The sequence below is a fragment of the Protopterus annectens genome, chromosome 13.part0 (assembly GCF_019279795.1).
Source record: "Protopterus annectens isolate FY-2018-M chromosome 13.part0, PAN1.0, whole genome shotgun sequence".
Taxonomy (NCBI): Eukaryota; Metazoa; Chordata; order Ceratodontiformes; family Protopteridae; genus Protopterus; species Protopterus annectens.
The window spans coordinates 861,564,531-861,579,392 of record NC_056747.1 but is presented as its reverse complement, the minus strand read 5'-3'; the positions used below and the strand labels follow the sequence as shown (position 1 = coordinate 861,579,392).

Sequence of the window (14,862 nt, the reverse complement as noted above, 5' to 3'; positions counted from 1 at the left end):
CAGTTTTCATACAGGTCAGCTGAAATGAGTTTGTATGATGCTACTTCAGCAGGGAAGAGTAAACTCGTCGCCTCCTCGGAGACAGGACTGTTAACCACTGATCATCTAGTCCTTTCTCTGTTAGCCAGTTTCTTAGGTGCCATCTGTACTTTTTAAACCCAGATTATTTGCATAGTAATCAGGGCTAATAGTCATTGTGGCAGTGGTGCTGACTTAGAAACTTAGATTTCATCAGCAAATAAATTAATTACTTGGTACACCTATTTCCCTACCCAAATGGATAAGTTGCAGAGCCACAGCTTAATTCTTTCCACCCTGCTCATGAATTGTTCTCTGTTTCTTGCATTCTATGTTTTTGACATAGTAAATTTCTTAGGAAAGCTGTCTTGTTTCTCCATCTTGAAAAAATAAAATGGTTACTCGGATTGCTTGTAAGCAGTGATGGTGTTCTGTTGTCCTTACATCTTCTGCAACTGCTACTGTCATTTCTATTAAGATGTTTTCATTTTTTGTCCTTTTTTTCTCTTCTATCTTCAAAAAAATATTTTTAAGCTAAATTAATCTCTTCGTTTGGCTTCATATGCAGAGCCTTCTGCATTGTTATTGACCTCTTTTGAACAACTTTCGAGACAGCTGTTGAAACCTCCTACAGGATTAATGATAAGCTCATCCCCAGAGAGAGAGAGAGACAGAGACTAATCTTTTCAGTCTGGGATAGTTGCATGTTGCACATTTACTGTTAGAGTTATGACTGTGAAATATACCTCTCAACTGTCCAGATTTTCACAGAATGTCCATATTATTGTCTCATGTTTTAGGTATGTTCCTCAAAAAATGTGTGGTTTTCTTGGAAATAATTGAGGACTAAAGTCACCAAATAATTACGGACATTCAAGTTTCACAATTCCTGTTCTTCATAAAATGCATGCTAATGGAAAACTTGTTTGTCTGTCAACTTTCTGAGTTTATAAGAGCAATATTTAAAATATGGCTTTGATTTTGCATCTTTGACTCAACATTATTTTTGGCTTTATCTAGAATTCTTGCTCTAAGAGGTTGAGAAGTTTGCTCAGAAATTGCTTGATCCAGCAATCACTTTCAAAAAATGTATTTCTAAGTCTTGATGGTAAATATTTTATTAATGAATTTCAGAAATATTAAATTAAAACTCTGTGTTAGCTTAGTGTACCACCTACATGCTTTATACATTTGTTTATATGGTTTACTATTGCTTACACAAATGGCATCCAGTCGAACATCCAAAGGTCGAATCCATGGTTTTCAAGGGGCACTTAATCGAACTGAAATAGGTTGAGCACTTATGATCGAGATGCATGGTACACTTGACTATTTGATAAGTGACGTACTGACAATGTGAAGAGAGGTTGCACTTCAGTGAGGAACAGGGAATTGGCCCATTTCCTCACTGTAGTGCGATCTCAGAGTTTATATATTTAATGTGCAGTGGGGGGCGCATCCCCGCACATGGGGGTGCAGGGAGTGTAGCCCCTCCTGCAAAATAGTAGAATTAACGTACCGCTGACTGTAGAGTTCAACGGTACTTTAATGTGCATAGCAGGAGGTGAGTGAAGTCACTTACTGCTATGTTGAATACATCGAACCACGGCTGTCGATGTATTTATTTTCGCTTTGGTTTCCTGTTCAAAATTTCGTATTCAGTATTTTGAGTCGACATCACACAGTTGACCAAAGCTGATTCAAAATTTCAATAGTAAACCATTTATACATCATACAGATGGCCGTCATAGCCTCTGAGGATGTACAGTTACAATGAAAAAAGTCTGTGCATTGTAGGTGCTGTATGGTGAACTAGTGGAGTAGTTAGGATACAAATCTGCATTTGCAGGTTGCATTACTGCCAGTGCATGCTCATCCATGCTTACATGTAAAGTTCATCTTGTCATTTTAATGTACTTTAATAGGGTGTCAAATGTGGTGAAGGAATAACTTCATTCCTTGATATTTTGTGTTGTACTTCACTTTGGTTTTGTGGAATGGAATTATGTACATACTGTTACAGTTTGTAGTGTTTTCATTATGACCTGGATTGTGACTTAAAAGTTCTGTCTAGACCATCCAGCCCACCTTTTTTTTCTTCTTCTAACAGATGACTTTCAGCTCTTCTCCTAATTTACCAGGTCTACTGGACCCATCTTAGTCTTCTGCCCCACCTCCACGCCCAACCCAACCAATGAGTAGGACTGGTGAGGAGATTGAGGATGCTGGTGCACCATCATACTGCTACTGGGAAGTGTGCCCCTGACGTCCACCAACCTGTGACAGTTATGCGAGCTCTGAAGTCTTTGGGAGGTCCATGCAGGCTTCCACTTATCACAACTTCCTGAATAAGCATCTCACCCTTTATGCAGCACGGAGCTCACCAAAGCTCTTAATACTGCTTATTACAACAAACCTAGGCTGCCTCCCTCCCCTCAAAATGGATTAGCCGATATCAGTCTCTCACTTCCAGCCTCCTCCTGTGGCCTGTACAACTATGCTGCTAATCGAGCACAGGTCATCTGGGATGCAGTAAAGACTTTATCCCTTTGTGCCATGGGGCCATTTATTCAACAAATACCCAAATGTTTCTGAGCAAATTATTTAACTCCTTATGTTCCCAAATTACCCCTGTAAGGGATCTATCTCAGTAGATCAATACTAGTTGTACATAATCTTCAGCCTTTACCTTGTTGTTAAAAAGAGAGAACTTGTGTGTTCTAGTACAGGCCAGAGGATTTAGACCTTCAGAACTTTGTTATGGCTTCTCTAACAGCTTAAGGTGCATTAGAAGTAATTTAGGCATTCATGAAGAAAGGTCAATATGTTTTGGTTAGGAAAAAACGTTTTCTTCCCGAGTTCCTTCAGTGAGACAGTGTACTGTGTTAAGAAAACAGCCTGTGACCCGACTAACTTGACAACCCATTTAGTGTAAATATCTTTTTGGTATTGCTCTAGTATATTAGACTCGTTAAATAAATGTTTTAGAAACCAGATGCACACTGCAGCTTCTGTGGCCATGCTGTTTGTCAGAAAATGTCCTCCACTTGAATTTTTTTTTTTTTTTTTGCAGAGTTTGGAGATAAATATAGTGTTTTCAGAGAACTGGAACAAACAGCAGAGAGTAAACCTGTAGGTAAGTGGGTCTTGGCCATTTACTCAAGGATGTTGGGGGTATGAAAGGTAACAGCGTAATACTATTTGATACATGGAATGTACCATAAGAACTTGATTATAGATGCACATTTTATATCACAAGATTGCCATGTTTAAGCTGCCACCAGCCCTTTGTATGCTGCTAATACAGTTGTCTATCTGTTTGGTCATTTAATAGAACATTTTTGTTTCACAATGCAGAATTTTCTCCAGCTCTGCCATTCCAGTAAGAAAAAAATAATCCACATATTGCAATTTTAAAATATGTAAATTTAAAACTTTTCTTCAAAATATACTAATGTCATGTGGAGCAGTGTGTATTTATTTTAACTGGACAGTATATTGCTTTGTACTCATTGTAAAGTGGTGGGTAATGGTTTGCTAACTATGATTTGGCATTTCCTCTGGAAATGGGCAGGGGAGGTCAAAAAGTTATGCCCCTTCCTCACTCTCTCAACTCATTTGTTCTCCTACTTGGCTGGCTTATTTAGCAGTATTACCAGCTGGGTTAAGAGTAGAGCTACAAGAGAAGATCGTCCTTGGGCATTTTAAGCTAGGCTGCTTGCATAACCTTATCAGCATGTATGGCATTCTAATGATTTCCTTTAGTCAAATTTTCTACCTGAAGACTTTTTTTTTCTTTTTTGTATTACTTTTGGTTTATTGCTTCAGCACAGTACTGTGGAAATGTATTTTTGACCTGTTAATCACTGGGTTGATTTGATCCTATCAGTAAAACAGAATTTAGATTTTGTAGCTGATGTTAGGATATGGTTGTCACGCTGCATGATGTCTACATATACTGTTACTGCATGTTGTTGAATGCCTTCAGAGTAAGCCAAGTTCACAAAATCCTAGCTTCTATTATTTTCTTCTGTCAGGTACTCATGAGCTTTGTTCTGTTCATATATAGATTAGACACTTAACATGACAGAGAAAAATATAATTGCTATATATAACTTGAGTGTTCTGTTTTGCCTGCTTACATCTTCAGATGTGTGTACTATCTTACCTGTACCATCATATCTGTATATGAGCAGATTTCCTATTTGTAATTGCCTGTCCATGTTTTTGTTGATATCTGCATCTTCAGTGTATTTTAGTCTGTATAGCTTGCTTGTGCCACTTGGTCCACATTGCAGCTGAAAGAAACCACTTAGAGTGAAGCAATGAATAAAAATAAAACTTGCCAAACAAGGCTTGGGAATCGGACGCAAGATAATTCCTTTGAAGGCTATACATAACATTCCAACAAGACCGTACTGAAGAGTAATCAGAAATTTCTGTTTTGTATTTTCTTTCTCATATTGTTAACCTCCAGCACTTCACATTTAAAAAAGAGTGTGCATCACCATCACTCCAGATGCTGATCCAGCTTACTTAAGAACTTCATACTTCATGTACAGTTGTTGCTTCAGTTTTTGTATTGCTTTGGGGAGATATTTTAACTATATAATTTTTGTGTACTTCACCTGGACATGCAAGCAAAGCAGTATATCCTAGACAACCCCATGAGCACTCTGTCAGTTTAGAGGGCAGTACTGCCCTGTTGTAAACTAAAAGGAAGTTTTCAGATGAATTGTCCCATTTTTAGTAGTTGTGTACAGCTCATGCCTTTGGATTAGTCTCACTCTTCGATCATAGCTATATGTGGTACACTTCTCAGACCATTTATTTAGTAAACAATTGATGCATAAAAATACATATGCTGAAATGCAAAATATTAATATATTTTTTATGATTGCTTATTTTTAAGTGTTTTATATTGTATTCATAAAAAGAACTTAAGGATAATAGGATCATATGAGGTTAATATGCTATTGACCCAGAGGTCATTTCAAGCCTAGCCATTTCACCCCAATGTAATACCATAGATACTCTAGTCAGTACACAGGATTGTATTTATTAATGACTGCCCATGTCCAGGAGGGTTGTGGGTTCTGTTCCTAGTAAGAATTTATGGTGCTCCATCCACGCGTCCAGGTTCCTTTTGAACAGTGTCATAAAGGTGCTCTGCTTCACATTAATTGGCAGCTTATTCCAAAGATGCAGTGATCGCTTGGAGACAAATCTGTCCTTCCAGCACGTCCTATTCAAGTCACAGGCCATATTTAGGTCCCTGAAATGGGTAGCTCTAGTCCTGTTTGATTTACAGATGTGCAGTAAATTCATTTAGTTTGGGTCGGAGATTGCTGTGAAAGCCAGGCATAAGTCTCCCTTAAGAAGTCTGTACGATACCGAATATAGTGACAGGGACTTTAGTCGATCTGTGTAAGGTACGTGCTGGAGTCCCATGATCTTCTTACTGAGAAACCTCTGAGGTCACTCTAATTGCTATAGGTGCTTTGTACGGTACGTGCCAAAAGGACCATTTTACTCAATTATAGGGCCTGATTAGTGACACATTGGGAAGGAACAATGCAGGCAGTGACTGTGCAGAGAAGGCATGCAAGATTCACAGAGGTAATGCTATCCTGTAACAGAAAGCAGTGGATGTCCAAGGAGATAATCTTAGAAAGAAATTCCGTAGGAAAAAGCATAAAATACACGGAATTAAAAAAAGTGCATTTTATTTTTCCCATGTTCTTAACAATTAGATGTGTTTTCAAAAGTTAATAAATTAGAGACTTTAGCATTTTTTTCTTTACTGGAAAAATTGCTGTGCTATGAAAATTCTGGTTGGAAAGAGTCTAGCAGCTTTTCAGCAAAAATGGTTTGTTTCAGCTTTGGCACAGGAGATTGCTTCCAATAATTTAGAGGAGAAAAAAAACACAAAACTCAGAGGTGTTTAAAATAAATGAAGTGTTGAAGGAGTGTATTAAGTCAAATAACAAAAGGTTGGTAAAATGGAAGAGGCTTTAACTAGCTATTTAGATGAGCTTTTTCAACCTCTGAGTTTTGCAGTTTTATTGAAGAAAAGGCTGGTTGAGCACCAAGCTTCTCTGTAAGAACTATTTCAAAACGTAGTAGAGTTAGAAGACCGAGTACACAGAGAAAACCTGAGATTTTCTACTGTACCCAAGAAATTTGAAGTAACAGACTGAATATTTGTATAATTTCAAATAAGTGTGCAAGTAATCCACAACAGAATTTGTTAATTCAGGTGGCACATCGTGTGTGTGCCAAATTTAACCATAAGAAAGCAGCCAAGACCTGCAATAGTAAAGATGCAATCATATCATCAGAAATAGTTTCTTCTGACAAAGCTGTAATAGAAGGGAAAACTATTAAAAATGTGGAACAGTAGGGTGTTTTATGGAAAGTGATTATTCACCGTATACCAGGTAGAAGAGAAGTAAATTTATCCCAGCAAACATGTAATGTTGACAAGCAAGTGTAAGACTCAAACTGCTGTATATAGCTGCCTCAAATTTTTCCTGGAGGATCAAAGAAATTTCTTAATCCAGAACAGCCTAGGGAGGGAATTTATCCAACAAAGAGAGCCAGCAAGCAGAAGGTGACTTTATTTCTCATTCTCCTGATAATAACAAAGCTCATAAAAGAGACATTGCCAGTGAAAACTTTTCCATTGCTCCAAATGATAATGCTTTGGACAAAAAGCATAGGAGCTGCCTTGAAAAATCAGGAATACCTTGGCCGTGAACTAGAGACTAGTATTGGGAGATGGAGATGATTAGGAAGAAGACACTGAAATTAGTAAATGGGAGACTGTGTATAGCATTAGTCCAGCTGGATGTAAGAATGTGAAATGTGGCTTTGCATGAAGTTACTTTAAAAGACTGCAATTTTGTTGACATTGTTAAATTGGTGGGTGGACTCTAAAGCATATACACCCCAATTTGTCATTAATGTTTAGAAGAAAGTTGAAAGGAATGATAAAGTAACTGTAAATAAAACAGTTGTTTTGTTCTTATTTGTATAAAATGTTTCATTATGTAAACTGTATGTTATAGTCTAAGAATTTTTTTGTAATGTGCAGTCAGGTATTTTAAATGTGAGGTGGGGGCATCTTATCAGAGATTGCTATATATGTTTAAAGATGTTAAAACAAGCAAGTACTTTTTCATAGTAAGATATACAGGCATTGGACTGTAGCAAGCAAGGCTGGACAGAAGCAAGTTAAAGTTAATATAATGTGATTTTGGGCTTCTGTAGTGGTGAATGGGTATCAGTCATATTATATGCAGAATTAAGATAATTTTCTCTGTATTTACAAGGCTGATGCCTACATTAATGTCCTTAGTTTAAGCTGTAGTAAACAAGTTTGTTTGGGCGTGTAGACTTAAAAAATAAGAAAATTATGAAAGGGACTGTAAATTCATTTTGGTAACTGGGGTAGAGAACTGATCCGAATGGACCTGATGTTCTTCGTGTTTCACTGTTGCAGTCATCACATTTAGGTTATCTGCCTGCAAGTAGCCCTCAGCCAGCCTGAATAGCAGAGTCTTGGATTCCTGCGTCTGATGCTGTCTCTTCTTCCATGATGTCAGGTTGTCAGGGGTATAAAACATGCAGCCAATGCCATTACGTCAGTCTTTCTTGCCACGCAATGCCTGAAGCAGAAGCAGTTCACAAGTGCCGGTTGGCCGACTCCTGAAATTTTCATTTTCGAGTTTCAGAACCAAAGTCTTCAAAAAAGCTAAGTACCCAGTTGGGGATCCCTTTTCTTGCTCTTAACCGATGTCAGTAAAAGTTAACAATTGTATTACCTGTGGAAAGCAAATACCTCATAAAGATTTTCATTCGTACTGTATTCCTTGCTTAGGCCCAGACCACAATGTCCCTCGCTGTTTGTTTTGTGCCTTGTTCAACCCTCGAACTATTCGTCGTCAGTCTAATTTTGCAGCAAATTATTTTGGTACTTGGTATAACTATCCAGAAATGGCTTCGGTAAGCCATCTGACTACTGATATTCCGAAAAAACGTAAGGATAAAGACAGAGACAGACCGCATAGGTCCAAAACTGCCGACGACGCTTCCATTAAGCTAGTCGCCAGTCCTCAGTGAGGCGCTTTCGCAGCCCCTGATGCCCACTACTTCAGATTTGCAGGCCTCTACTGAGACCCATTCAGAGTCCAGTATGCCGCGAGATGCTTCTTCGACTATGGAACCTGTGGATGTCTCTACCTTGGATGGGTCCGGAGCCGCTGTGCAGGCACCGGCTTCTGAGGGTGTATTCAGGCCTACAGACTTGCATTTTAAACCAACGCCATCTTCTTTATCCAGGCCTAAAACTCGATCCACGCTTAGAAAACTTACGTCCAAACTGCATGCTCAGGCCCATATGCCTAAAAAATAAATGCTTAGAATGGCTGAAGACCTTATTACCGTAATTAGGGGAAGCCAGCCTTCCCCCTCTAAGAGACCTAGAACCGATTTTCCTTCTGATTCTTCTGATCACGAATCTGATATTTCTGTTTCTTCTGATTACCAGGATTTGCCCATATCTACCTATGATGATTCTGATACAGAGGATTCCATTCCCTCTACTTCCCCTCCAGAAGATTTTTCTTTTGGTGAAACCTTGCACACTCTTAGGGAGCATTTCTGCTGGGAAAGCCAGGATTACTCTGACTCCAAAAATAGTCTTGGGGAATTCTTACTCCTCCCTCAACACAGGTCTTTAGCTATCCCGCCTGTTCTGGGCATTGTGGATGATGCTTTCTTGGAATCTAGCCTTTCTCCAGACACTTTACCTCCAGCTGCCAGAAAACCTGACAGGTATTACAGAGTACCTGACTCTCACATGTTCCTCTTCAAGAATCCTACTGTGGATCCAGAGACCATTTCCCAAGGACCAAAGGATATAAAGGCTACTGCTGCCAAAAACCCTACCCCTTCTGATAGAGATTCTAGAGGCTTGGACAGGTGGGTTAAGAAGGTGTATACTTCTGGTACTTTGGCCATTAGGGCTTTAAATTGCCAGTTTCATATGTTAAAGGACCAGCAACATATTATAGGACTACTTAAACAGAAAATGATGTTGATTCCTGACTGTGCTGAACACAAAGAATTACAGAATTTAATGCATTCTGCAGAACAAGTTGGTAAACATACTTTGCAATGTGGTTCTGACTCTTTAGAAGCATCTTGCAGGGCTGCTGTCACTGGGTCTGTACTTAGAAGGCATGCTTGGCTTAAGGAGCAAAACTTGCCAGATCATGTTAAAGCTAAATTACTGGATGCTCCCTTAAACCAAGACCACCTGTTTGGCAACAAAGCAGAAGTCATCCTCAGATAGATGGAGGAAAAAGCTAAATCTATGCAAACTGTTAAAGATTTCCTACAAGCACAGTCTCCCAGATTTAGTAGGCATTGGCCTTCAAAGAATTGGTCCTTTCCAACCTCTTCCAGGCCTTCTCAATCCAAACCCAGGAACAGCAGTCCACCTAGGTTACAGTCTCAGGCTACACACAGGCCTAAGCAGTGGGGGGCTCCCACTTCCAAAGCAGGGAGTAGTAAGACACCTCCCCTATGGGAAAATGGCACAATGACTTAACCTTAACCCTTCCAAGCCCTGCTTAGCTGCCTGCCCCCTTAGGAGGAAAGCTCGCCCTGCATGCAAAAAACTGGGAACTCATTACCCAGGACAAATGGGTTTTGTATATAGTTTCCCAGGGATACATATTCCACTTCCACACCCTACCAACCCCAAACGGTTGGCCAGACCTACCCACAAATCAGTGGGCAGAGGCTCAACAGCACATTCTCTCTCTTCTTAGTATCAGGGCTATTCAACCTGTTCCAGCAGAAGAAAGGGGACAAGGTTTTTATTCAAGACTTTTCCTGGTACCCAGAAAAGACAGCTCCTGGCGTCCTATCCTGGACCTCTCTATTCTAAACACTTTTTTGGTAATCTCAAAATTCAAGATGCTAACACTTCAACAGCAGTTTCCTATGATAGGCAAAGATGCCTGGTTGGCAACCTTAGACTTAAAGGAAACTTACCTGCACATTCCAATAAGGGAATCTTGCAGGAAATACCTACGCTTCAGGGCAGGCTCCATGCACTTTCAGTTCTCTGCACTTCCCTTTGGCTTATCTACTGCACCCAGGGTATTCACAAAGTGTCTAGCTCCAGCCATTGCATTTTGCAGGCAGAGAAATATTCAAATATTCCAATACCTGGACGATTGTCTAATTCAGGCAGAAAATCAGGACATACTTTTGAATCATGTGGCTTTTGTACAGAGGGTGCTAACTTGTCTGGGGTACACCATAAATGAAAATAAATCACACTTGGTACCCTGTCAACAAATTATATTCCTGGGAGCAAGCTTGAATACAACTTCTCAGATGGCTTTCCTCACGCCAGAGAAACAAATTCACTTGACAACCTACTTCAAACAAGTGGTTACAAAACCCCTGCTATCTGCATTGCAAATACTACAAGCCTTGGGGTTCATGGCCTCCTGCATTCTTCTAATTCCATATGCAAGACTGCATATGAGGAAACTACAATGGTATCTAAAAAGCCTATGGTGTCAACATTCTCAGGATCTAGAAGCAATGATTCCTATCTTTCCTTGTCTATGCCTAGAGTTCCTTTGGTGGGCAGAGGCCTGCCACCAAAACAAGGGACTACCATTCACACTACCCCCTGCCGCCCAAACCCTAACAACAGATGCATCAGACTGTGCATGGGGGGGGCATACCTCTCAACTGTATAGATTTCTGCAGAATGTCCAGATTTTTGCCTTATATTTTTGGTCCATTTTTTATAAAATTTTGGCTTTCTACCAAATTAGTGGCAAATCATTAAAGATTGAAGTTAGAAAATAATGAGACATTTGAGTTTTAGACTTCATACCCTTCAGGAAATTCATGCTAATGCAAAACCTGTTATTCTATCAACTTTAGAAGTCTGTAAGAGCAATATTTCAAAAGTGTCCCTATCTGTACCACTTTTTTATTGCTTTGTCCAGATTTCTTACTCTAAGAGGTTGAGAGGTATGGGGGGGGGGGGCACCTGGCAGGGAAGTGCATTCAGGGCAAATGGAACCCAATTCAAATGCACCTTCACATCAATCATAAAGAAATGTTAGCTGTACAGAATGCTCTGACAGCCTTTAAGGACCACATTCTTCCATGACAATTAATGGTAAAGACGGACAACACCACTGTTATGTACTACATAAACAAGCAGGGGGGTACACATTCGTACCCCCTCTGCAGACTAGTCATGGCATTGTGGAACATAGCCTTGAGCTACCAACTACATCTACAAGCTCAGTTCCTGCCAGGAAAACTAAATACACTGACAGATGGACTAAGCAGAACCCTCATGGACCCACACGAGTGGAAACTGGAAACAAGGATTTTCAACATGTTGACAAGCAAATGGGGGAGCCCAGATATAGACCTGTTTGCCTCCCACCAGAACTATCAATTGGGAAAAAAATTGTGCAAGGACTCCTCACAGACAAGCTTAGAAGGTGGATGCTCTGTCCTTCAGCTGGAAAAACCTATCAGTTTATGCCTTTCCTCCTCTGCCTCTGCTCTCCAAAGTACTACTAAAGATCAAACAAGACAAACCAAGGATGATTTTGATTGCACCAGCCTCGCCATGCCAACACTGGTACCCCCTCCTGCGCAGTGTGTCATTGTTGGCCCCGTGGCACCTGCCTCAGACTCCTACCCTGTGTCTCAGCAGGAGAACCAGATTCTGCACCCTCAGTTTCAAACACGGAACCTAGCAGCCTGGCTAATTACCTACGCTCTCCTTTGCCATCCCTCAGTAAACCAGTGATGGATGTCATTTTTAGAGGCAAGGAGGCCTAGTACTAGAAAACCTTATGCTGAAAAATGGAAAAGATTCTGTGCCTAGAACCAATCTCAAGGGATGAGCACAGCAGTGCCCAATTTACCTCAGATTTTACAATACTTAACTGAGATGCTTCATAAGGGCCTGTCTTTTTCCTCAATAAAAATTCTCGCTTCAGCCATTTTAGCTCATTATAACAAAACCTCCCCTCTTCTCTCTTCCACTGCCCAAGCAGTTCCTCAGCGGGGCCAAAAATTCAGGACCACCCAGGAGATCTCCAACTCCAGCCTGGGACCTTAACTTTGTATTGGAGAAACTCACCCTTCCTGCTACTGCAGATTTTAAATTCCTTTCTTGGAAAACAGCTTCCATTTTAACCATCACTTCAGCAAGAAGGGTATCTGAATTACAGGCCCTTATGGCAGTGGAGCCTTTCATCATCTTTCATGTGGACAGGGTGTCCCTCAGGACCAGTCCCTCTTTCATGCCCAAGGTGGTATCCAGTGTGGCCTTTAATCAGTCCATTCATTTGCCTACCTTCTTTCGTAATCCACAGAACAAAGGGAAACGGATACTGCACTCCTTAGATGTGCTCAGACAACTTAGATTCTACTTGGACAGGTCTAAACCTCAAAGGAAGTCTGAACAACTGCTGGTGGCATTTGCTGCAGAGACAGAGGGGAAGGGTATTTCAAAGCGAGCTATCTCCAAATGGATAGGCCATTGCATTCACTTCTGCTATAAGCACTATGGAAAACCTATCCCACAAGGGATCAGATCCCACTCAACCAGGGCTGCATCTACTTCTACAGCCTTTCTCATAGGTGTACGTACCAGGGACATCCTAGAAGCTGCTACCTGGAGTTCGGTACATACTTTCACCAAACATTACCATTTGCCAATTTTCTCTAAATCCAGAGCTGTCTTTGCCACTACAGTTTTGCAGGGCCTTATAGCTGGTCCTAATGCTATCTAAACTCCTCCTCCCATCCTTAGCTTTGGGAATCTACCCAAATGTAATGACTGCAACAGTGAAACACGAAGAACATACTACAGTTGTGTACACTTACCATAAATGTAGATGTTCGAGTGTATTCACTGTTTAAATCCTGGTTACCCTCCCTCCAGCTACCTGACTTCGTTTGGCTATACCTCGTCTCTCCTTTTCAATACTTAAAAGCTTTTTGGTGTATTTGCTTTTTTGTTTGAGGTATACCCTTGTATAGTTGTAGATTTAATTGCTTCCCATTAGGGGTGGCACCTGAAATCTGGGGCAAGACAAACTGATGTAATGACATCGGCTGCATGTTTTATACCCCTGACAACCTGACGTCACGGAAGAAGAGACAGCAACCGACGCAGGACCCAAGACTTTGTTAATCAGGCCGACCAAGGGCTGCCTGCAAGCAGATAACCCAAATGTAAAGACTGCAACAGTGAATACACTCGAACATCTACATTTATGGTAAGTGTACACAACTGTACTTTCTCTTGGCTCTACCTTTCCTTCTTGTTTGGTGTATTTAAGCTTTCTGGTATATTTTCTTTTTGTTGGAGGGGTACCCTAACATATAATTGCTTCCCATTGTGGGGGCACCTGACATCTGGGGCAAGAAAAACTGATGTAATGGCGTTGACTGCATGTTTTATACCCCTGATGTCATGGAAGAAGAGACAGCATCCGACGCAGGAATCCAAGACTCTGGTATTCAGGCCGACTGAGGGCTACCTGCCGGCAGATAACCGAAATGTGATGACTGCAACAGTGAATACATTTATGGTAAGTGTACACAACTGTACTTTTCATTCTCAACCCAGACAAACACAAATGACAGTAGACAAGCAAGATCGCAAGAAGAAAAAACTGAAATAAGAGATCCCTTCCACCCAAAGTACATTTAGAAATTTCTTTAAGACAAACTGCCTACTTCTAAGTGATGCATTGGCAATTTTCAAATCCCTACCAAACCCAGTTAACTCCACTAAGTACATAGAAATGTATGCCACCACACTATACCAACATGTAAATAGCTGCGTAGATGTTGCTGTACCCCATATGAATAAATACAGGGTAAACCCCAGGATCAAACCCACATGGTGGAGCCATAATAACAAGCTTTATAATAAAAGGAAGCAAATTTTGACCAAAACTAAGAAGAGTAATTCCCAGAATGTTAGAGCCTCTTGTCACTGAAGTAAATAAATCAGGAGCTTAAAATCTGCCTAAGGCACGTTTGAGGCTCAAATAGCTACCCAAGCCAAAGACGGTCCCAAGGCATATTTTAGTTATGTTTGTAGTCTTAAAAGCACACTACAACAATGTGCTGAGCTGATGATTAACTATTTTACCAATACTGAAGCTGAAGATATAGTAAACCCTTCTGGCAGATAAATATGGCTCTAACTTACCCCTCTTTCCCCTCTGTCTGTCCCTGAAGGTATACCTGAAACCAGAAGCATAGCTGGTTCAGTTAGAGCCCTGGGCTGCTGCTATGAACCAGCTTCCCACCCCCTCAGCTCTTCAAGTGAACACTTCACTGTAATTGGCTTATTACAGTTAGACCTACGCACCCCTTCCCCACCACCATCAAAAAAAAATCAAAAAAACAAAAATTGGACATTCCTTCTGTCACACCAACAAGGTCGCCAGATACATGACACATAACACACAAGCACACACACCCAGCCCAAGCAATTCAGGTCTAGATGTTCTTTGTGTTTGACTGTTGCAGTCATTACATTTGGGTTATCTGCTTTCTGGTAACCCTCAGTTGGCCTGATTAACAAAGTCTTGGGTCCTTCGTCGGTTGCTGTCCCTTCTTCCATGACGTCAAGTCGTCAGGGGTATAAAACATGCAGCCGTGCGGTGCCCGAAGCAGAAGCAGTTCGCAAGTGCCGGTTGGCTAACTCCTGAAATTTTCGTTTTTGAGTTTCAGAACCGATGTCTTCAACTAAAGCTAAGT

At 40.7% G+C, this 14,862-nt stretch overlaps 1 protein-coding gene across 1 annotated transcript in view; it reads left to right on the top strand.

Annotated features, from left to right (window-relative positions):
* The window catches only part of SYNRG (synergin gamma), a gene marked incomplete in the record, with an annotated part of 2,786,306 nt that overhangs the window by 1,533,547 nt on the left and 1,237,897 nt on the right, over positions 1-14,862 (top strand). Inside the window, 1 exon segment of the mRNA XM_044054902.1 lies at positions 3,092-3,154. Within this exon segment, the coding sequence (XP_043910837.1) occupies positions 3,092-3,154 (63 nt within the window).